Here is a 23,414-nt window from a genome sequence, read left to right on the forward strand (position 1 = left end):
ATTTTAAGTTTAGTACTGAATGAGTACCTTTATTTCAGGAAGGACGATTCATATTTTCAAGCATCGTTTTTAAATAACATTAGTCTCATTAAGTGCCTTATGTCTTGGTTGTTTGCCATGATTGCTGTTGTCTTTCAAAATGTAAAATGCTGAGAAAATATGAGCTCATTTTGAACATTATACCATGATCATCCCTCAGGAGCATTGCTGTGAAACAGCTTATCCCATTTAATTTTTAAACTATTATTTTACTTTTTATATTGTAAATATATGTATTTTATTTTTTATTTCTTTCTATTTTCCCACTCAAACATTCCTACCAGTTGGGGCATGTTATAGTACTTGTACCCTTTGGAATCTCCATTATCTCTCTCATGACCTACAACCGTTTTCCTTTAATTTACTAGTTGTCATATTGTTACTCACTGAATACGAAGGTGTGGTTTTACTTTTCAAACTTTTGACCTGAACTCAAAAGTCACAGAAGTTTCCAGACTCCAGCAGCTCTTTTAGCTTGTATCTGGAGACTTAGGCAAAGGGTGGCATTTTGGCTAATCCCCTAGGGACTTGTAAATATCCAGACGTCCAGTGAGAATCAGCCAGTAGGAATGATTGGGGCTTGGTCATCTGCAACTTCCAATAGTCTGCAGGTGACTGGCCCTTAACCCATCATGTGCTTCTAATGATATTAAAGTATGTGATTTTTTAAACAATTTTCAATTAAAGTATAGTAGATTTACAGTATCGTGTTAAGTGTATAGCACAGCAGTTCAGTTATATATATATACACACACAAAAGTCTCTCTCTCTCTCTGTATATATATATACATACATTTTTAGATTCTTTTCCCTTACTACATGGATGGGCTACCCACTCCAGTATTCCTGGGCTTCCCTAGTGGCTCAGCTGGTAAAGAATCTGCCTGCAATGAGGGAAACCTGGTTCGACTCCTGGGTTGGGAAGATCCCCTGGAGAAGGGAACATCTACCCATTCCAGTATTCTGGCCTGAAGAATTCCATGGACTGTATGGTCCCTGGGGTCGCAAAGAGTCAGATACAACTGAGAGACTTTAACTTCACATAATCACATAATACTAAGCTTAGTTCCTGGGCTATACAATAGGTTATTGTTGGTTATTAATTCTATACATAATAGTGTGTATATGTTAATTCCAGCTTCTCAATTTATCCCTTCCCCACCACCTTTTCCACTTTGGCAACCGTAAGTTTGTTTTCTGTGTCTGTGATCTTTTTCTGTCTTAAGAATAAGTTCATTTGTGTCTTTTTTTTTTCTTTTAGAGTCCATATATAAGAGATATCACTTGATATTTGTCTTTATCTGTCTGACTTACTTAGTATGATAATCTCTAGGTCCATTCATGTTGCTGTAAATGGCATTTTAAAAATTCATTTTTATGGCTGAGTAATATTCCATTGTATGTATTAATTATACCTACATCCTCTTTATCCATTCGTTTGTCACTGGACATTTGGGTTGCTTCTATGTCTGGCTGTTGTAAATAATTCTGCTGTGAACACTGGGGTGCATGTATCTTTTCCAGTTACGGTTTTTTCTGAACATATGCCCAGGAGTGGGATTGCAGGATCATATGGTAGTTCTATTTTTAGTTTCTTAAGGAACCTCCACAGTGTTCTCCATAGTGGCTGTACCAATTTACATTCCCAGCAACAGCGTAGGAGGGTTCTCTTTTCTGCACATTCTCTCCAGCGTTTATTATTTGTAGACTTTTTGATGATTGCCGTTCTGACTAGTGTAAGGTGATACCTCATTGTAGTTTTGATTTTAAGGAATATATATATATATATATATAGTGATGATCATATATCCATGGGTTAAAATATTTAAACAGGTGTGGGTAAAATATTTAAACAGGTATTTTAAATTTTTAAATTTAAAAATATTTAAATCAGAACTTCTGAGTCCATGGTACTAGAATATTGGAATCAGAAGTTCTGATTTAAAATCTAATACAAAAATGATGCAGTGGAAAATTTTAATTTGCCTGGGTATCCCGTAGTACACCATTCTTAATCTCGTCTATTAAAGATAAAAAATTACATTTTCCAGTAGTTGTTTCCAGTTTGCAAACTTAGGTTCATTTTCTTGCCTATTTAGTCAACAGTTTGTGTTTCTAGTTTCAATATGTAAAAATGTGTAATAATTACAGAGGCCCTGCTGTACAAGCCACCAAGGCAGCTGCCGGTACCAAGAAACATGACCTTAGTAAGTGGAAATATGCAGAACTCCGTGATACCATCAATACTTCTTGTGGTAAGTGTACAGGGAGGATGAAAAGTGAGAAGGTTCCGTAGCCAGCAAGTAAATACCTAGATTGGGGTGAGAATTTTTTTCATATAAATTAGTTGAAGCCATTCTCTTTTTACTCACACCTTGCAATGAAGACCTAGTTTTTTCACAAAGCTAAAAGACAGATATTAAGTTAAATTGATTTTGCAGGCCAGAGAGGAAGAGCACAGAGAAGTTACAGTTGGGGCTGTATCAATGACTGACTCTCCTAACTTGTGCTTCCTGGTGGCTCAGGCAGTAAAGAATCCTCCTGCAATGCAGGAGACCTGGGTTCTATCCCTGGGTTGGAAAGATCCCTTGGAGTAGGGTATAGTAACCCACTCCAGTATTCTTGCCTGGAGAATCCCCACGGACAGAGGAGCCTGGCAGGCTACAGTCCATGGGGTCACAAAGAGTCGGACATGACTGAGTGACTCAGCACAGCACACAGCACTCCTGTCATTATTCGTAATAGCTAAATGCCTGTGTATCAGACCCTTTTGGTCCATGAACTCAGTCACTTCAGTTGTGGCCGACGCTTTGCGACTCCATGAACTATACCCCTTCAGGCTCCTCTGTCCATGGGATTATCCCAGCAAGAGTTTTGGCCTGTAAATGCAGAGTGAAAAATGGCAGTGGAGTTTTTCCTTTTTAAAGCTGTTTTTCTTCCAGCAGAATAGAGTAAAATTCTGTATCCAGGGGATCCCCCACAGTCAGTCTATGTCAATATGTCATACTATGTCAGTCATAGTATTTGAATTTGGGACACTGTAACTAGGACCTCAGATGTCATAATTGTACAGGAGGCCTCACTATTGTTCTTTCCCTTGTACTGAGTTTATCTGCATAATTACAAATGTAAAACATGTGGTGCTTGTAAGTCTAGCTTATATTTGAGGACAGTGACTTCTTATTCTGTTATTCTGGTCTATGGCCTTGGACAAGTGACTTAACCTCTCTGATCCAAGTTCCTTATCTATAAAAGACCTATTTGGTCCAGAGTTCTTGTGTGGAGTAAAGATATAAGGTAGTAGTTATGCATAAGAAAATGCTCTGTAAGTATTAAAAAATAGTATTACCATGAAAGTACTCATCTTTGTCAATAATTGGTTTACTTTTGATTTTGTACTGTTAATTTAAAAATGAAACCTTCCTTTAAAAATATGTATGTTTATGCCAAAGAATAATTATGCTAGAGAACTAAATTAGGATGTTAATTGCCTTTTTTTAAAAAAATCTTTCTATGTAATTGATAGATATTGAGCTCCTGGCAGCTTGCAGAGAAGAATTTCATAGGCGACTAAAAGTGTATCATGCTTGGAAATCCAAGAACAAGAAGAGAAATACCGAAACAGAACAGCGTGCTCCAAAGTCTGTTACTGATTATGGTAAAAGCACATCTGTACTTCTGAATGTTCCAAAGTATATGTGTATAGTTACATGTAACTATGCATAAGGCATTTGGGTAAAACTGTCCAAGTTCCCTCTTACTTTAGAACTGTGGGTCCACTGAACCTAACACAACCATGATGGTTTGTCTTTCAAAGTATTATTTCTGTTAGATACATCTTTAAAGTCATATTTGTTTACAAGTATTGAATTTACTTGTTAAGATAAGTAAGAATTGTCTCTACTGAGGAAGTTGTGTGATAATGCTGTAAATACATACTCTTTTCACATATACATATACAGACATATGTAAAGATTAAGTGTGGAAATATAAAGATTACTATGAAAAAAGAATATTTATTGCAAATAACACTTTATAATACTGTGAAAATATAAGAGTGAGAAATAGTACCTTGGTTTAGAAGAATTTTCCCTCAACCAGAATTTGATTTTTTGACTGAGATCCTAAAAATGAATTTTGCTACTTTGCTGTTCAAAGGGCAAATCTGTGTACGTGAAATTGGGAAATACGGCAGAAAAGTCATAACCTAGTAAAAGCACATACTAGCTTTAACATTTAGTAAGAATAACTGTGAGTTGTAATTTCAGTTTTAAAAACAATAGTTAGAATTTCATCTATTCAACTTGCTACAGGAGCAGTTTATTAGGTTAATTCTGATTAATGTAAAGGTGACAGCGTATTAATATCTTTTTTTAAAAAAGAGGTGTATTCCCAATTCTTGATAATATAGTTAGCTATGCATGACCCCAAGCTGACTTAGGAAATGAGCTCATGGTTAATTTTGTCTCCTTACTACCTTCCTAGCAAATAAAACAGTGTTTGATGAAAGGCAATCAGACGGTAAACTTTGAGTGTTTCTAAGCTGTTGCAAAGATTAGATTGAGGAAGGGAAGTGTTATTAGTAGTGCTGGTAACTGCTCATGGGTGTCATCAGTCAGAACGTAAGACTCTTGAAAGAGCAGTAAGCTTGCCTTGCAACCAAGAGATGGCAGGTGGGAAGCCCTCTAAACATTGCTCTTCTGTAACTACCACTCTCTTCTCTGGTTTAAAACTTTGTCTCTGGAATTGAAGATGACACAGTGATTCCATTCTCTGTTCACTGTCTGTACCAAGTTCCTACCACTGTTGCTCTGTTTTGTGAAAATGACAAAGGAGTATTCTTTTTCGCAATTATCTTTAGCTGTAATGTTCTAATCATGATCTTCAACTGACTTTCATTATGTTCTATTTTTAAATTTATACATCTGAATGTATAAATTTCTTCTTTAAAGAAATAAATGTTATCATATTTGACATCCACATTTTTAATGAATATATAAGTATTTATTGTATTATTGCATCACACCAAACTTTGGCACCTTACTCAGCCAACTTTGCCCCAAAAGGAGCAAATAAAATGTGGCTTACCTAACTGGTTCCCATACTGTTTGCATTCATAATGTACCACTGGGAAGAACAACAGAGTAGATTAAGAAAATTTCCCAAGAGTCCCATCCAGGTATGTGAACAAAACTAGGACTTGTGTATGAACACACTCCACATATATGTAGTCTTCAGAGAATTTTGATTGCGCGTGGTGCATTTTCAGGGTAAAATGTAACTTCTGCTCTGAAAAGTACATTTTTATTTTTCTCTCATGTAAAATTCATTCTGACATAGGAATACAGTTAAAAGGAAAGGTGATGAGCACCAAGATGCTTAACAGCTTATTTGAGAAAATTCTGTTCTCCAGGAGGTTTCCTAATGGTGCAGCTGCTTGACTTGTAAAAGGAATGGCTCTGCAGTTTAATATTTAGAAGGATTAGAATTCCTTAATTTGAGAAAGCAAAATGATGACAACTTAGCAATTAACAAAAATATAACCTTGGTGTTGTTGCCTTAAAGAGTAAGACATTGACAAATCATGATTAGTTCTTAAGAGTTAGGAATTGGGAGGCTCAGAAACCCCTTTCCTTTTGTTATAGTAAGAGAGCACGCCCCTCATCACATTTACCTGGAAAGAGGCTTTCAGAAATAATTTTTTGGGGCAGCAACAAATTACCCAGTAAAGATTTGTATTTACTTGTTTGAAACAGTGACTTTGGAGAGTAGTTTTATTTCATCGTCCCTAACTAAAAATGTTGTTAACTTAAGATTTAAGACAGCGTGAAGAAATTAAAACCTGCTGAGTATATATAAGTGTGGTAATGCTTTTTCTCTATATAAAAATCATTTTTAATGAATTTATGAGTTATTCTCTTTTTTTCCCCCTACAAAAATTCTAGTAATGCTTTAATGGTACTCTCATGTTGATTATTAAGTTGCTGTTTTGGCTTTTTGTTTGGATATTGCTGAGTTTAAAAATTAAATTTTGGTCTTCTTTGTATGTCTATCAAGCAGGATGTCCCCCAAACATAATCAAATTAGATTTTTAAAAGTTGGAAAGCAGCATCTACTTACAGGTTATTATAGGAGTACTTGGCTCTGGATAGGGTATTTATCTGTTAGTCACCACCTCCATTGATGGGAAATCATTCTGAATTAGAAGAATGCTTATTTAACATTTTTGGCATTTTTATCTTTTCCTCAACATAAAATATTTGTTCACAGATTTTGCACCATTTTTGAACAATTCACGTAAGTCAATGGGTGGTTACTCATAAGCTAACTGGAAGATGGGTTAAAAATACTTTATAAAGTACTAACTTCTTCTAAACATTGTTTTGCTACAATTTTAAGGTGAATTATAGTACATTAATTTTGGTTTATCTGTACTAAGATGCTTAATTTGAGATAGTCGTTTCATTTGGATCACTCCAAAATTTATTTGCAGAAAAAAATTTAATTAATCTGCTATTTTATCAGAGTTCCCAGTCGCTCAGTCATGTTTGACTCTTTGTGACCCCATGGACTATAGCCAGGCTCCTCTGTCCATGGAATTTTCCAGGCAAGAATACTGGAGCAGCTCACTATTTCCTACACCAGGGGATCTTCACAACCCAGGGATTGAACCTGCACCTCTGGTATCTCCTACGTTAGCAGGCAGATTCTTTACCAATGCACCACCTGGGAAGTCCCTATTTTATCAAATTACTTGCTTTTTAAAAAACCGAGCATTTTAAGCTGAGTATATACACTTCTTATTGTAGCAAAACTCTATCTTAATAAGCATCTGGTCTTTTAGAATAAAGACTAACTTTAGGTGCTGGTTTTAAATGCTGTAATAGTATAAGCATTTCTGTCTGAAGAGATTTGAGTTTCATGTGATAATGTACACAAGCTTAATAGAATACCTCTTAATAGGAAGAGAAGATTATTCTGTTGCTTCTGTAGCTTCCTATGATACACATTTTTGATAATTTAAGAATCTTTGAGTCATCTTAGTGTACAGTAAATTTCTTCTAGAATCAGTTCAACAGTAATGATTTGAATATAATGCCATATTTATTTGCCAAATGGTTGCACATAATTATTTTTTACTGCTTCTAGTAACTTACAAACTTACAGATTTGAAACTTTTTCATACACTTTAGAAGAACAATTGAATGAGAAAGAAACAGTTGTTTTAGAAGAGTAGTTTCAAGCTTCCCACATATGTATCTTTGTACTTTTCCAGATGACTGTTCATTTCCAGGCTTCCCAAATACAGTTTCCTTTCTCACATTAGTAGATAAAGCCATCCAAGGCTTTCTGTTGGGTGTCTTAATTTTATCCAACAAGAGATTGTTATTTTGAAAGAAAAAAAATAGGTTATATTAATGGGTGGCCATTGGTATCTCGTATGTTTAGATCAGTAAGACCTTGAGTTGTAATTCACTGCTTAAGATGGAAGGAAGGGTTTTTTCCTTTTAATCCTTTTTATAAAATGTCTTAGTTTTCAGTTAGTGTATATCCTGAAGAGTAGGTAGTTTTTAAGACTCGAAGTGGAAACACTGAACTCTAAGTTGTTTTGAGGGAATAGGAATGAGAGGATAAATAAGCTCATCTCTGGTAACATGCTGAAGGTGATACAGCTTTTTTAAATCACTAATAAAGCTGGGACTCTCTTTTCATAGGCATATACAACTCTGCTAACTGCTCTTTGCTTTCTGTTGTTTGCACAGAAATAAATTCAGCAGCTCTATAGCTTCTGCTATTGGTGCAGGAAGTAGAATAAGTAATTTCATCTTTCAGTACTGGGAAAGTCTTAGAAAAGCCATGTGACTGTCCTTGACTTAGACATACAAGTTTTCATTGACATACTTAGTTTCAGTGAGATTCTTAACTGAGCTGCAGTAAATGATTGGTCTGCCTTTAAAGTTGTGAGTATAGAGTGTATTAAACAGATTTACCATAATTATGCTCCTGAAGATGTAAAGTCATTGCCCCAGAGAACAGTGTGTTTTCAGGAAAAAAAAGAAAAAACCAACCATAATGAAAATTGAGCAAGGGAAAAGAGGTTACTGTGAGCTCAGTACTCAGTGTTAACAGAAAAGCAAGGATTTTCCTTTTCTATTGGCAAAGAGAACCAAATATTATACACGTTCCACTTCCTGCAGTGGATTTTATTCCAAGAGAAGTCTGATTTCGGAGTAAGTAAATTTGAGTGAAAGTTCATGCTTACTGTTACAGTTTTGTTGTCATGAAGTTGTTTAAATCTTATTCATAAAATGTCTGTGTTATCTTGGTCATTTTAAATCCCCAAATCAGTTGGCAAAGGAGAAAACTTTTATGTCTTTCACTTCTTTGAGGAAATTGTGGTTAAATTGACAAATATCTCGAATCCCTTGGATTTGTAAAATTGCTGTTTGGTTCATCATAAATAGTCCCATAAAAATCATTCTTCAGCGTTCATTTGAACTCCTTGGAGGAAAACTATAAATCTAGTAAACAGAACTAGTTTGCTTTCCTGCCCTGTGAGTTCATTGCATGAGTTCTTTTTAGGTAGGGATGCAAGCATCTGTGGGAATCGCTGGGGGCTGGCTGTTGTTATTGCTGCTGCCGATGGTGCTGGTGATGTGGTGCTGGTGGTTGGGGTGTGTGTGGGGGGAGAGAAAATTCTGAAAAAAAATCATGCTTTGAATTGTATTCCTGTGTAGAAAATTCATATTTACATTTTGTTTTAAATTCACTATTAGACCCCCTGTCTCAGCTTTAAAAAAAATTGGTGGTGCGTTCTAGGATTAAAGACTGTTTTCCTTATCCCTTGGGTGACTGTCCTTGTTCCCTGTGACAGCTCAGCAGAACCCGGCAGCTCAGCTCCCTGCCAGGCAGCAGGAGATCGAGATGAACCGACAGCAGCGTTTCTTCCGCATCCCATTCATCCGCCCCGCGGACCAGTACAAAGACCCGCAGAATAAGAAGAAAGGCTGGTGGTATGCCCATTTTGATGGACCGTGGATTGCCCGGCAGATGGAGCTTCATCCTGACAAGCCACCCATCCTCCTCGTGGCTGGTGTGTACCATTCCCATAAACAAAAGTTTATCAAGCAGAAAAGTAGTGTATACCCTCTGAATGAAATGGGGTAATGTAATAATGCACTTAATTTCAGGGTTGAGGCACGGAGTTTTGCAGTTAAATCACATCAGTTGAGGATAACTTATTTACAGCGTGGAATCAATCGCTTGGATTGTGTCCTCGTAGAACACACAGGAACTTGTCTGTGTCCTTTCGTATTTAATTATATAGGTTGCCTTGTAGTGGTTTAAGGAAATGTAGCATATCTCTTAACCCTGATAAGGTTGTTGGATCAACTACATCCTTAGTATATTTTGAAATGGTATACTTGGTGGAGGACACATTTGTCACTGGTGAATTTATGAAGCAAATTTCAACCTTCAAGGAAGGAAATAAAGTTTTGAAAGTTCTCAAATCTATGACAACTGGTAGACATTTCAGTAATAAAGTTTACAGTAAACAGGTCTGAAAGGAGGTATGGTTAATTCTCTGATGTCTCTGTCCGTGCAGGGAAGGATGACATGGAGATGTGTGAGCTGAATCTTGAAGAGACAGGCCTGACTCGAAAGCGCGGTGCTGAGATTCTGCCAAGACAGTTCGAAGAAATCTGGGAGCGCTGTGGAGGCATCCAGTATCTCCAGAGTGCAATCGAGAGCAGGCAGGCCAGACCCACGTATGCCACGGCCATGCTGCAGAATCTGTTAAAGTAGAAGGTACACTAACCTTGCAGCTGGGAGCCCTTGCCATGGCACTAGGTAGGGAGTGTGCCCCAGAGATTAAACCCTTCCACGATCAAGTTAGGATTACTTACACAAAGTGAACAGATTTTACTAATCATGGCTTTTTGTTAATTTAAGGTTAATTATGGTAGTGACTTTGGGACCGAAAAATTGTTTTCCTGTATCCAGCTGTAGCTGTTAGACCTCTCGTCATTGTGATACTTGTTACACTTGGACAGACTCTGACATCTCTCTTTGCCAGCAGACTACCTTAAATCCATTTTAATTGTTTGCTAGGAAAAGAAGTTTTTCAAAAAAATGCAGAATTCTTGCTTTTTAAGGAGGCACAGTACCATAAAACTGGAATAGAGAGAACTTAGCTTCAGTTTTCTTACAAAAATCAAGGCACTTAGGATGATCAAGGCACTGGTATTTTTTATCTGAAAGCTGTAGCCTTCTTTTACTCACTTTTTCAGAAATTCATGGAAATTTCCATCACAGGTGGAAATTCCCCCCCCCCCCCCCCATTTTGCAATGACTTAGTTTGAGTAAAGCAGTTTACCTGAAGTTCTAGAATTCTGGAGAGAGCCTTGATGTGTCTGATACAGTCTTTGATAGAGAAGGTACATAGTATTCTGCCCAGATTTGTTTTGCTTTTCTATCACATTGTGTTGCTATAAGAATATGTTCTTACACTCCATGAACAAATAAAGGAAATTCGGATCATTTAAATGCTTGAAAGTTTTGAGATAACTTTTGTTTCATTTAGAAAAAGAAATAAGTTTTAGGTGGCAGTTTGGCTTAACTGATTGAATTCAGATATTTCAGTTTCATCTCAGTTGCAATTTTATATCAGAATCTTGTCCAAGTTGTTTCATTTGATTTTAATCTAGTGTTCTGCTTCAAAACACTCCTGTTTTGTTTTTTTTTTTTATTCCTGTCTATTTTGGCCTTTGAGATTCTGGTAATTGTAGAGCTCTTTTATAAGCTTTGTAATTCAAAAACCCTCTACTTAGAAATTGCTTGTTTCATGTAACTGATAATTTTAAAAAAATTTTTTGTTTGTGTGCTGTTTAGTTTTGATCAAAAGCCAGCAGTTTCAAGCCTAATATTTCCAACTTTCATATTAGGAATCTGGAAACAGAAATACATCAAGGAGTTATGTTGACATAATCCTAAGGAGTCTTGTTTGTATTTTAGAATAAAATTAGAAAATAAAATTATTCTCTCTACCTTTTTCCCCTGATGTTCAAAGACTCTAAACCTTTGAAATGAATTTCCAGTAATTTTTTTTTTTTTCTCCTAGAGAGAGCCACCTCAGTTAGGAAAGTATTTCCCAGCTGACTAGGTTAGAGCTTGTGAGCCAGACACTGTTTTCGGAATTGCTTCTCTCATAGTATGTCTTAGTGTAGAGATATTTATTTATTGACACTGTGCAAATGATGGTCTTCTGTTAAAGAAATTAAATGGTCCTGTCCTGTTGAGAACGTCGCTGCGATCATCCTTTGAAAGATGTGTTACTGCGTAGCCTCACCCACCCCTGGGTCATGCGGTCCCTGTGATTTGGTGACAGAAGGTCTGGTTACTGAAAATAAATGTCCTCTTCTTCCTCTTCTTATCACTTGCCTTTAACTGGTGTTTTTATTTGTACAGGATAGTGAATGAAAAGCTTTTTTCTTAACTGGTAGCAAGTAGAGTCCTGGAAGAAAATTTAGTAACCAAATAGATTTTTAACGCCTTGTGCCTTTAGTACTGTTTCCAGAAACAGTTTTATGTGTGTCTGAGATCCATGCAGGCACTCGATGGAAAGCTAGTCACACAGGTTAAATTATGGAAATGAGAGAACGTAAAGTTTTGAAGAATTTGTGGGAAATGTATCACGGCCCATGTCCATCTCAAGCACAGAACTGAACTAGTGCTCTTGAGTGCAGTTTACTTTTGTTTTTACAGCTCAAATCCTGTCCAAATAAAGTTTCCTTGGAGTGATGTCACAGATCATTATCTAGGCATTGGAAATCTTTAGTTGCTCAAAGGGTTTATGAGATGGGCCTGACCTTTATGCTCTTTGAATCACTGAAGGGTACAGAAAAAAGTTTAGCTAAGAAATAATAATTAAGGGTATTTTTTTAAAAAGAAATATATCACAGCAAAGCATTGTTACAGATCTTCATAGTGTTTTAGTTTAATAGCTGATAAAATTATAGTCAGTCTTAAGCCTGAAGTCATCTTATTGCTAATTGTGTTATACAGCTGTCCTAGAACACATCTATTTTAAGTAGTCTCCTGAGTTAGTTCTGACTCCAGGAGACCTGCCCTAGTTCAGATAGTCTTCTAGTCACCTTCATATAACAGCTCCACACACGCAGAAGCCCCTTTGCTGGAGAAGCCTAGGACCCTTCATCCTTTGAGGGAAATAGTGGAGGTGGCGTTCTGAAAAATGTGGATGCAGCTTCTTACAGTGTTCGCAGTCAAACCCAGAAATGCCAGATGAAAACCGATGAATCAAATGTAAATTTAAATTTTAATCAGTCATTTTAATTGGGATATAAAATTAGAAGTTTAAACCAGCATAATCTACATTAAGAACCAATTATTCTTAATGCTTGTCTTGCTCAGTACCAGTTCCTTCCTTAGCACATGCTTTGTAAAGGTAGACGTCCATAGAATATTAAAACCGAGGAAACAGAAAGTTTTCACATTCAATTATAATGGAATTCCTAATTCATTAACACATTTAAGATACATATCGTGAGCTATGTGTAGGCCCCAAGAGAGAGTTTCTCTAATACTCATGTGTTAAGAGAGGAATGAGTTTTCTTAGTTGTGAGGTTGGGTAGATGGCACCGTCTCAATGGATAACACAGGGAGGAGGTTAGAGAGTGCCCTCGGGAGCACAGGCCCACACACAAAACGTGCTACTCTAACTTGCTCCCTGCCTCCTATAGTGACTGTTTATAGGTCATTCTTTCCTTTTGTAGACAGCAAAACAAAAGATCATATCAGATCACAAAAGGAAATAGCATATTACGCGGAGCACATGTGGTATTTGTGAAAACGTAGAGAATAGAAACTCACACGCTCAAAGAATAATGAGGATTTTGTAGTTTCATTAATTGGATTTTTAAAAAGCTATTTTCATTCACAGGTTATTGCCATGGTTCTCAGGGGATCCAAATAGGTAGATCTTTGGTTTCTTCACTTGAACCTCCTTGAGAGTACTGGATCAGTGGAATAAATAGTATTGGATGAATCAGTCAGTGAATTATTACAGTGTTAGTGGTAGGCTTGACTGCTTTTACGTAAGAGGTTAACAGGGATCCAGACAGCTCGAGTAATTGAGTTCTAGGCTGTGAAAGAGGGAGAAATGTCTTTACTCCACTCATGGAGCATGGAATCACAGCAAGCAGACTTCGAGTAACCCCTGGGGGTTTACAGAGGGTTGCTCCCCTGTCACTCCCCATCTTCAGAAGGGGTGGCAGCTTTTGTCTGTGTAGCATAGCCAGCAGTATTACTGACTGTTTTTATTTCTCATAGAAGATAAACTAACAAGGGAGGGGAGGGGAGAGGATACCTAAAAATTACAGTAAGGACACGCAGGGGCAGGGGGCAGGGGCAGCTGTAATAGTAAGGAGAGAGAAGAGTGGATGGGAGAGAAAGAACAGGGGTGCATCCTGAAGAGCTGCACGAGGCAGTGTAGGGGCCGGGTGCTCCTAGATGCTCCCCAAGGTTTAGAATGAACTGTATGCAATATAAGAGCAGAACCCATGGACCTCTTGAGCCTGGACCAAGACAGGCCTGGAGTATACATTCTTAGCATATAGAAAAGACATGCCTGGGAAGGCCAGTAGACATTCTGGGCATAAGCCTTGTGGAATGATGAAATAGAGAACCTTTGAGAGGTCAGGCCTACCCGTTCCTGGACCAGATCTGGAGGACAGTGAAGTTCACGTCCGTCAATTCAGTGTAGTCTTCCTCGCCCGTGACTAGCCTAGTGTGTGAAGTCAGCTTGATTGTCAGTCTTCAACAGGAGATAACCAGGAAAAAGTTCACATCAAAAAGAAAATCTTTAATCCTAATTTTTACCTGTACTAGACTCTCTACAGATCCAAGTAGGTGTATTACTTGGCTGTTTTCTTTTCATTTTGAAAATTCAATGAATTATATCTGTTACTTAATTTTTCCTTATTTCCTAAAGATATGTATCTGACACTGTCCTAAAATACTGATGTACTGGAGATACAAATAATAAATGCTTTCTATGTAGAACTTTCTCTTGCTTCCTGTGCTTTTAATACAGCTGCAAGGTGTTGCAAAGTTGTAAATGTTACATGTGTTGCCATGTTGCCTCCAGTCCAGTGGAATAAACTGGAGAAGCTGGGATCTTGAAGTAGGTCCAGTCACTGGAAACCCCGTGCCAGGAGGTGGAGAAATAGGCAAGGAACCTGGGTGATCGGAAGGTCCTTGAGCTCTGACCCCAAACTTCAGGGTTCTCGCTCCAGGAAAAAGCAGGATCATATGTGAGCCACTTTGCCTAGATTAAAGAGAAACCAAATCTTGGCTGCTTTTTCCCCAGACCCTCATCAGTCTGTTTGTGAGGTGACACAGGATATAAAAACTGGGGACCCAAAGAATGGTCCTTCTCCCTGAGAGACAGCTGGTCTCTGTAGGCTGCCTTGTGTGAAACCTACCGTGATCCAGAAGGGTCTTCTGATGGCAGGGAGATGGGCCGGCTTGCTTCAGCAGCTCTTCTCTGGGGGGTTGGAAAAGACCAAAAAGTGGGTGATCCAAAGGGTGGGGGACACTTGCTTCCACAGGAACCCTTCCCCACAGAAGTTGGAGTGCTTGCCCACTTCTCTTTCCTTCCCAAAGCGACATTCTCTGTAGTAGTTACGGCACAGCTGACATGTGGAGGTGGAGGGCATGTTATGGGGAGGTAATGGCATTAGATTTTCATTTTCTGTCTTGATGGAATTGTTCTTGTATGCTTCTGGTTGGCCTGTCATGCTTCTAACAAGCACGTTTTCCTCTGGGGAGTTCCAAGGCCATGGAAATGAGCAGGTACACGTCTTGCCACCATTCTTGGCTTTGCAGCACTTTATCAGGACACACAAACTCTCCGTCCCATATCATCGCTCCTCACTTTTAGGATTGGGATGAGAATAGGGGTGAAAGTTATGTCTTTGGGAGACAAATATCAGTGATTTTTTTTCAAGGGTTTGCATGCTTAAAATCATTGACCATAATCTATAAAACAAACCCAGGAGATACCTTGTAAACACACATTATAAATCTATGGAGATATAGTGCATATCATATTTTATTGAAGTTAAAGTTTTACAGCAAATGTAATTGATAGTTGAACATTGAAAGAGATATGGAGGAATTCATTTTTCATTGAATGCACATTACAAACTGGCTGAACTGGAACACCTTGATGCCAGTCTACCTATGCACACACCACAGTTGGTGTCAAGGATTACCCAGTGAAGTTACCAGATTGTGGGAAGACATTGTTCATCTGTGGTGGGAAAGAGGAATTGGTTATGTCACAAAGTACAACCTCACTTTTTGCCCCCAGTATAATATCTTCCTTTAAAATAGGTCTATGCAGTTACAAGAAAAGTAAGATTTTTTCCATGGTATGTATAGCCCAGTTCTTCAAAGGAACAACCTAGGAATTATTGGCAGCAAAATTATCTACTGTGTAAGCAGTAATTTCTTATACAACTAGTATGCCTAAGAACTGAAGAGGTATGTGAGTTACACATACTGAAGTGTGGAGCATTATGTACTCACCACAGTTTATGTCCTGTATGCATTCATTCGGCACCTCCTTGCGTGCATAATCTTTTATGTACATCCTAACGGATGTGAGAGTTGGACTGTGAAGAAGGCTGATCGCCGAAGAATCGATGCTTTTGAACTGTGGTGTTGGAGAAGACTCTTGAGAGTCCCTTATACTGCAAGGAGATCCAACCAGTCCATTCTGAAGGAGATCAATCCTGGATGTTCACTGGAGGGACTGATGCTAAAGCTGAAACTGCAATACTTTGGCCACCTCATGCGACGAGTTGACTCACTGGAAAAGACTCTGATGCTGGGAAAGGTTGGGGGCGGGAGGAGAAGGGGACGACGGAGAGTGAGATGGCTGGATGGCATCACCGACTCTGTGGACATGAGTTTGAGTGAACTCCGGGAGTTGGTGATGGACAGGGAGGCCTGGCGTGCTGTGATTCATGGGGTCGCGGAGAGTCGGACATGACTGAGCGACTGAACTGAACTGAACTGAACTGAACATGTGAAGAGCTTTATTTCCCGGTATATGGTCAGTCCCACCCCACTGCCCCCAAATAATAAGTTGCACTTATAAATGATCTGTGGGCAATATTTTAAGGGCGGCTGAACAAAAACCTGGTTTGCTATTACATTGACTATCACTGAGAAATAACCAAAATATTTAATATGTTTCACTGATTGTGTTTTGGGTTTTGATAATAAGCTTCTTTTTCTTCAGAATTTATTGGTCTTCAAGTATACAAGTCTTCTCTATTTGAAATGTGGTATGTCCTCGTTCTCACTGTTGACTACATGCCGGGATTTTGATGACCAGTGGATATGCCTGCCTAGGTTTTCAGAATTTTGAGAAAGTGAATCCAGTTTTCCTTGAGAAAGCAAGTCATTTCTCTTGAGATAGATTAAATGATAGTTTGTATACTTTCAGTTTTTAATTTCCTTCCCAATCTTGATAGTTAAATTCTTAATATCCTATAGTCAGTAATTCAAATTTCTTTTCATGGTTACCTGGAAGAGAAATAGTTTTAAGAGATTAAGAAATGCCACCCAAGGTCAAATCAGTGATTCATTCCAGTATTACCTCTGCTGGTAGATGAGATAATATGCTTGTCATTTAGGATATATTCTTGGAAAGGTGGGAGATGTTCTCCCCCCAAATATCTAACTTTACAACCTACTGAGAATGGATTCGATTTCTTCCTGAATCTTCTCAGACTGAATCAGTATGTTGAAGCAGGGGTGGCAAATAACTTGTGAATCAGTCACCATGTGCCCTTTCAACCATTATTATTCCAATCTGCTTCTTCATTTGAAATGTGGTTTTTGATTCTCCCTGGTCCTTCTGGATTCAGTTGGTGTACACTTCATCCTGGAGATTTCATTATCAGATCCTGTGTCCTACTGTCATTTCATGGCCCAAGTCTGACCCTTTCCTGTCTTTTCAATGTTCTTTGTTTTAGGAAATAAAAAATGGCACACATTATTCTTTGTGCACACTTGGATATATGTGTGTGTGTGGTGTGATGGCCTCAGCATCCTTCTTGACTGTATACTGACTGTATGATGAGTTTCAGCTGCAAGCTTTGTTGTCTTCGTTTCCATTTAGCACCATATATATATATATAGAGAGAGAGAGACCTCAGGTAGACTGGACAGGACACTGACTGATTAACATTCATTTTTACCATAAAGATTAGGTATAATTTTTGAAACTAGGTTATTTTAAGCTATAAATTGTCCAAGGTATTTTTTGAAAAGTTATTTTAAAAGCTCTTATGCTAACTTGGTTATCAGATAAGTTATTTCCCTTTGTAGAATAAAATTTTAGTCAAAAAAAAAAAAGATTGAATGGATGGGTATTTTGAAAGAGACATCTAGAACACTGGAAGAAACCTTTATCTGAGGATGAACTTTTAGGAATTTTTGATGCTGCTCATTGTTCACAAATCATGTTTCTCCTACATATTTTTGTTTTAGCTGATTATTTGAAATAAAGACATTTCACAAGATTTTATATGTATATATATATAAAATTACTCAACTCCAGGTATATAAATAATGATTATGAAAAATTCAACCTTGTTGAAATGCATTTGATAAACTGCATGTGTATTTTTATAAGAAAAGGTTAGAAATATTATAATATGCTTTTTTTTCCTGAAATCTTACTGTTTTGTCTACATATTTCAGTTAGTGCCAGCCTCTGTCTCTATCCTTTTTGTACCAGGAATTGCCTTTTTCCCTCTTAAAACACAAAATGAAAAAGCCTGGCAAATAAAGGAAAAGTGTTTTTTTCTTATCTCTATTCAAAATATGAGTCAGGCCCAGAAATATTTTGAATTTCTTTCAGAATTCTAACTCAACAATTAAAAACCAACATTTAAAAATACAGTCTTACCTTGTTATCTTGCTGATGTTGGAACTTTTTAACACCAGGTTCATACACTTGATTTTTAGATTGGTCTAGTGATCTACAAAAGAAAGCAAAAACAAGATATCCTGTTTCCTGGACTTGCCAATATTAAGAGCAACTACAGTTTTCTCATATAATGTATTAAATGATTGTGACAAGTGAAAATAGCATATTTTTGCAGGTGTCTTCCGCTGGAGTTGGGGGAAACATGCTTCCTGCATTCCCTCACCCCTGAGTTTTGCCTTCCAGTTGGCTTTCTATTCCATCGGCAATGGTCTCAGAAGGATTGCACAAAGCTCATGGGAAAGAGAGATGTTTATCTTGCAAGAAGTGGGGTTATTTTTGAACTCAAATTCTGACTTGTGGTTGCTGAAAAACAACCCTGTAATAACATTTTGTTCATGCAATTTTAAAATATAATGTATTTAAAATTTTTATGTATATAGTTCCAGACTCTCATTTATACATATCATATAATCTCTGATAATACTGTGCACACATTTTGCACCTTGCTTTTTTTTTCTTTAAATTATAAAATGAGTATGATATTTGTGAGATGTTTTCTGATGTATATTTCCTCATCAGTAAACTCTCCCTTCTGTCAATGTTCTGTCCAGTATAAGTTCAGGGAAAGGGGGAAGGAGGGAAACCCTGTCCGTGTCCTCGTGTCTGACTGGAAGAAGGCGGAAAGCTGAGATGAGTGGTTTGAAGAGGACGAGTATCAAGTGCCTTGTTCCTCCTGCCCCCAGCTAAGGTAGCATTTTTGGTTCGTATTTGCCCTAACTGGGCAAATTGGAGGCTCCAAGAATACCAAGGGTCAGGCAGATACTGGGGTCAGGACTAAGAGGTCACCAGTGAGGGGACCATGGCAACAGAAACTTCTCAAAGGATCTTGTAAGGCAAGGAGAGCCACCTCGCTCCGCCATACATCCAGAGAGAGGGAAGTCGGGGAGGGCCTGTGAGCTGGGCTGTACATCCCAAGGGAGATGAGTCGCCTCAAATGATTATTTGAACTATTAATTAAATGAAGTTTATTTTTTTATTGGAGGCTAATTATTTTACAATATTATATTGGTTGGTTTTGCCATACATTGACATGAATCCACCCCGGGTGTACATGAGTTCCCCCTCCCGAACCCCCTTCCCACCTCCCTCTCCCCTTATGCTCCCTCTGGGTCATCCCCGCACACCAGCCCCGAGCATCCTGTAACATGCATCGACCCTGAACTGCAGATTCGTTTCACATATGATAATATACATATAAATTAGATTGGAGTATGTTAAACTCCAAGCTCTCCCTCTCATATTTCCCCCCACACCTCCATTATCCAGTGGAAAAAGGGTTCAAAAGGGAGGTAGGAATAGCTTCCAAAGGAAAAAAAAAAGACCTTCCCCCACCCCACCCTATTTGAGGTATAGCATGTGAGTAAACCTATGCTCTTGCTGTAATTAAAACATTACTTCCATATTATTAAAACCTCCTCATAAATGTCACATTTTACCATCATGTACTTAATCTGGCCCCTATATTTGGAAATGATTTTCATTATTATAAATGATGTCATAGAGAACATGTTAGGCCCTACTGAAGGACAAAGTGAAAAAGTTTAATTCTGAAGAGGAAAAATCATGTATAATTTGTAGATTTGCATGTTCAGTGCATTTATAATAGTAATTGTGATTAATAAAAGTCAAGCTCATCAGGCCAAAAGAAGAGACCTTGGAAAATGGAAATTTTGTTTATTCCGGGGAGCAGTTTGCCATGTTGCTCGTACAAGTGAGTCTATGTATAAAAATCGGAACTTGAAGGAAATGAAGAATGTATGGTCTATGTTCATAAATATTGAATGGAGGAAAGGAACTGAAAGGAACAGGTGAAAATGGAGCGGATGACAGTGACTTGGCGCTGGAACGAAGCCCTGAACCAGGTGGGGACCTCGGCTGTGTCAGTGGCCTCACCGTCTCAGCAGGGCCCTTGCCCCCAGTACACCCTCTTGATCTCTTTCTTCACTGTCAGGTGGAGTAACAAAAATGCAACCAAGTTTACAGTTCTTTAGAGAATGCTGCTTTCAAAGTTGTAACACTCACTGTCCTCAGCTGATTTCCTTTGAGATTAGTTGTAAGTTCCAGGTAGGGCATCGATTTTTCCTTACAGGGCTGCCTTTTGTTGATCATTGTCACAGAGCTCCAATAATCCCAGCACGGGGCAGTCGACACCCTGGAGCATCTAAGGTATTGCTTACCAAACCCATGAATTTATTCTTCTTGTCCTCATTTTAAGATGAGGCATTGAGGCTTAAAGTGGGGAAATGTAGCTTAAGGTCACAACTAGTTTGGGTAGAGCTTAAACTTGAACTTGGGACTAACTTTAAAGCCACAATCTCTTTTTTCCAGTTTAATTGAGATATAATTGACATCAGCATTGTATAAGTTTAAGGTGTAGAGATAATGTTTTGACTTATATACATCGTGAAATGATGACCACGATAAGTTTAATGATCAGGCATCATCTTGGGTAGAAGACAAAATTAAAGAAATAGAAAAAAAATATTTTCCTTGTGATGAGAACTCAGTATTCTCTTAACTTACATTTATAATGTACAGCAGTGGTGATTATACTTACCTTTGCTGTACATTACAGTCACAGTACTTATCTCTTTCATAACGGGAAGTTTGTAACTTTTGACCACCTTCATCAAACTCCCCCTAGCCCAGATCATGCCTCTGGTAACCACAAATCTCATCTTTCTGTGAGTTTATTTGTTTTTGAAGTATAACTGACCTGTAATACTATGTTATTTCCTGTTATACAACGCAGTGATTCAAGATTTCTGTACATTTCAAAACGATCAACACGGTGTGTCTAGCTACAGCGTGTCACCCTCCACATTTATTACAGTTATTGACAATATTCCTCACACTCCACATTTCATACCCGTGACGTTTATTTTGCAACAGGAAGTTTGTACCTGACCCGTGTGCTTGTGTGCTCTTCACAAGAAGAGTCCAGGCTTCCCACAGCCCTCCTGTTACTCGCAGCCATCTTCCAACCAGCCAGAGGGCTTGTCTCCCCATGTAGGACCCCAGGACTGGGGCATCAGATCTGGAGCCCTCACTGTTCACTCCCCAGGGAGGGTGTCCACCTGCGTAATCTCCCTTTTCCGCTGAGCCCCCTTCCAGGGACACAGGTCCGGACCCGATCACTTTTCTTCATTTCCTACCTGATGCCATGTGGATCTTCCTTACAGCCTTGGTTGTACAGGCATCTTTCTGCCAGTTTCCAGTTATTTTTCAGGGAGAATTGTTCCACGTGTAAATATATTTTTGATGTGTTAACGGGGGGATTTGTTCATGGCTCAAGTGTCCTCCTACTGCACCATCTTATATAAAGTAATTATTGATGGGTATGTGCATGTTGCCATTTTGTTAATTATTTGGGGTGTTTGTTGTTGTAGTTCTTTTTTATTCTTTTACTCCCTTTCTGATTTGTTATCTTTAGTGTTATGTTTGAATTTATTTTCTCCTTTTTTGTATATCTATTACAGATTTTTGGTTTGTGCATACCACGAGATATCATTTATATAATATATAATACATAAATAAATATGATTTATATAAAATAATCATACATATAATTATTTTAAGTTGCTGATCTCTTAAATTCATATGCATTTTAACAATCCAGTGTTTTTACTCCCCTAGATCTTGTTTACTGTTTTTGTTTTACATGTTTTAATACTTTTGTATATTTCTAAACTACTTACTGTGGATATAGATGATTTTATTGCTTTTGTCTTTAACCTCCCTATTAGCTTTATATGTGGTTGATTTATTAACTTTACTGTATATTAATATTTGCTTTTAACAAAGAGACTTTTTTCTTTCATAATTTTCATATTTCTAGTTGTGGACATCTGTGCTTGGTGACATCCTTTTAACATTTTTTGTAAAACTGGTTTGGTGGTGCTGAATTCTTTTGGCTTTTTCTTGTCTGTAAAATTTTGATCTCCCCATAAAATCTGAATGAAAGCCTTGCTGGGTAGGGTACTCTGGGTTGTATGTTTTTCCCTTTCATCACTTTAAATATGTCATGGCCCTCCCTTCTGGCCTGCAGAGTTTCTGGTAAAAAGGCAACTGACAGCCTTACCTTCTTGTCGCTTTTCCCTTGGTGCTTTTAATGTTCTCTTTCTCTTCAATTTTTGCCGTTTTAATTACAGTGTGTCTTAGTGTGGTCCTCTGTGGACTGTTCCTGTTTGTGACTCTCTGTGCTTCCTGGACCTGGGTGTCTGTCTCCTTTTCCTGGTTGAGGAAGTTTTCAACTCTCATGTATTCAAATATGTCCTCTTCCTCTTCATCTCTCTTCTCCTTCTGGGACCCTTATATGCTTGATGTTGTCTCGGAGGTCTCTAAATTTGTCATCATTTTTTTCTTTTCTTTTTTTGGCTCAGCTTCAGGGATTTCCACATCTCTGTCTTCCGATTCACTGATCTGTTCCTCTGTATCATCTAACCTTCTATTGATTCTTCCTAGTGTACTCTTTAAAATTTCAGTTATTGTATTCTGTTTGGTGCTTCTTTATATTTCTCACTTTGTTAAAAGCTTTTAACTTCTCACTTATTCATCCAGTCGTCTTCCAAATTCTTTGAACACCTTTGCAATCATTACCTTGAACTCCTTATGGGGTAAATTGTTTATCCCCACTTCAGTTAGTTCTTTCAGGGTCTTATCTTGTACCTTTGGAGCATATTCTTCTGCTTAATTTGCTATTTTCATTTCTATGTATTTGATATGTTGGTTACATTTCCTGCCCTTGAAGAAGCGGCCTTTCGTAGGAGATGTCCTGTGCATCCAAGCAGTGCACTCCGCTCTAGTCACCAGAGCTGCATGCTCTAGACACACCCTTTATGTGTGCAGCGTTGCTCTTCTGTTGTGCCGGGCTGACTCCTGTGGATGGTCTGGCAGATGTGCCTGGTCCTGGCCTGTTTGGTTGCCACACCCTGACTTGTGTGCCAGCTGCTGGTCACTTGTAAGTGGGACCAGGTCATTAGGTGGCTGACTACATGGCCCTGATGGGTTCCAAGATCAGCACTAGGTCACTGGTGGGTGGAACCTGGCTCTAGGGTAGGTTGTTACAGAGCCAGTGGTCCAGGATCTAGTGTTAGCCTGCTGGTAGGCAGAGCCAGTTCCTAACATGGCTGGCCTGGGGGTCTAGGATGTTCTAAAAGAGGTGTTGGCCCACTCATGAGTGGGGCAGCTGACTGAGGGCTCCAAGGTGTCTCAGACCTGGAGACAGCTTGCTGATGGGGGGCCTATGGCCCAGGGGGATCTTGGGACTGGTGCTTACCCACTGAGG

At 38.3% G+C, this 23,414-nt stretch overlaps 2 protein-coding genes across 6 annotated transcripts in view; one reads left to right on the top strand and one right to left on the bottom strand.

Annotated features, from left to right (window-relative positions):
- The window catches only part of MYO6 (myosin VI), a 161,734-nt gene extending 147,608 nt beyond the window's left edge, over window positions 1–14,126 (top strand). For 4 of the 5 annotated variants that reach the window (XM_088840546.1, XM_055433863.2, XM_088840544.1 and 1 more), the window contains 5 exons: window positions 2,191–2,294; window positions 3,566–3,697; window positions 6,310–6,336; window positions 8,915–9,133; window positions 9,647–14,126. In XM_088840546.1, the coding sequence (XP_088696672.1) occupies window positions 2,191–2,294; window positions 3,566–3,697; window positions 6,310–6,336; window positions 8,915–9,133; window positions 9,647–9,846 (682 nt within the window). In that variant the 3' untranslated portion in view covers window positions 9,847–14,126. The remainder of the gene's footprint in view (window positions 1–2,190; window positions 2,295–3,565; window positions 3,698–6,309; window positions 6,337–8,914; window positions 9,134–9,646) is intronic. The other variant, XM_055433864.2, reaches the window with a different exon arrangement.
- A 2,453-nt stretch (window positions 14,127–16,579) lies between these two features.
- Window positions 16,580–23,414, bottom strand: part of IMPG1 (interphotoreceptor matrix proteoglycan 1) — a 164,099-nt gene continuing 157,264 nt past the window's right edge. Inside the window, 2 exon segments of the mRNA XM_055433698.2 lie at window positions 16,580–16,642; window positions 18,023–18,119. Coding sequence (XP_055289673.2) covers window positions 16,580–16,642; window positions 18,023–18,119 — 160 coding nt within the window.

This window comes from Moschus berezovskii, chromosome 10 (assembly GCF_049115385.1).
Source record: "Moschus berezovskii isolate FMDL1 chromosome 10, NW_MosBer_1.0, whole genome shotgun sequence".
Classification (NCBI taxonomy): domain Eukaryota; kingdom Metazoa; phylum Chordata; class Mammalia; order Artiodactyla; family Moschidae; genus Moschus; species Moschus berezovskii.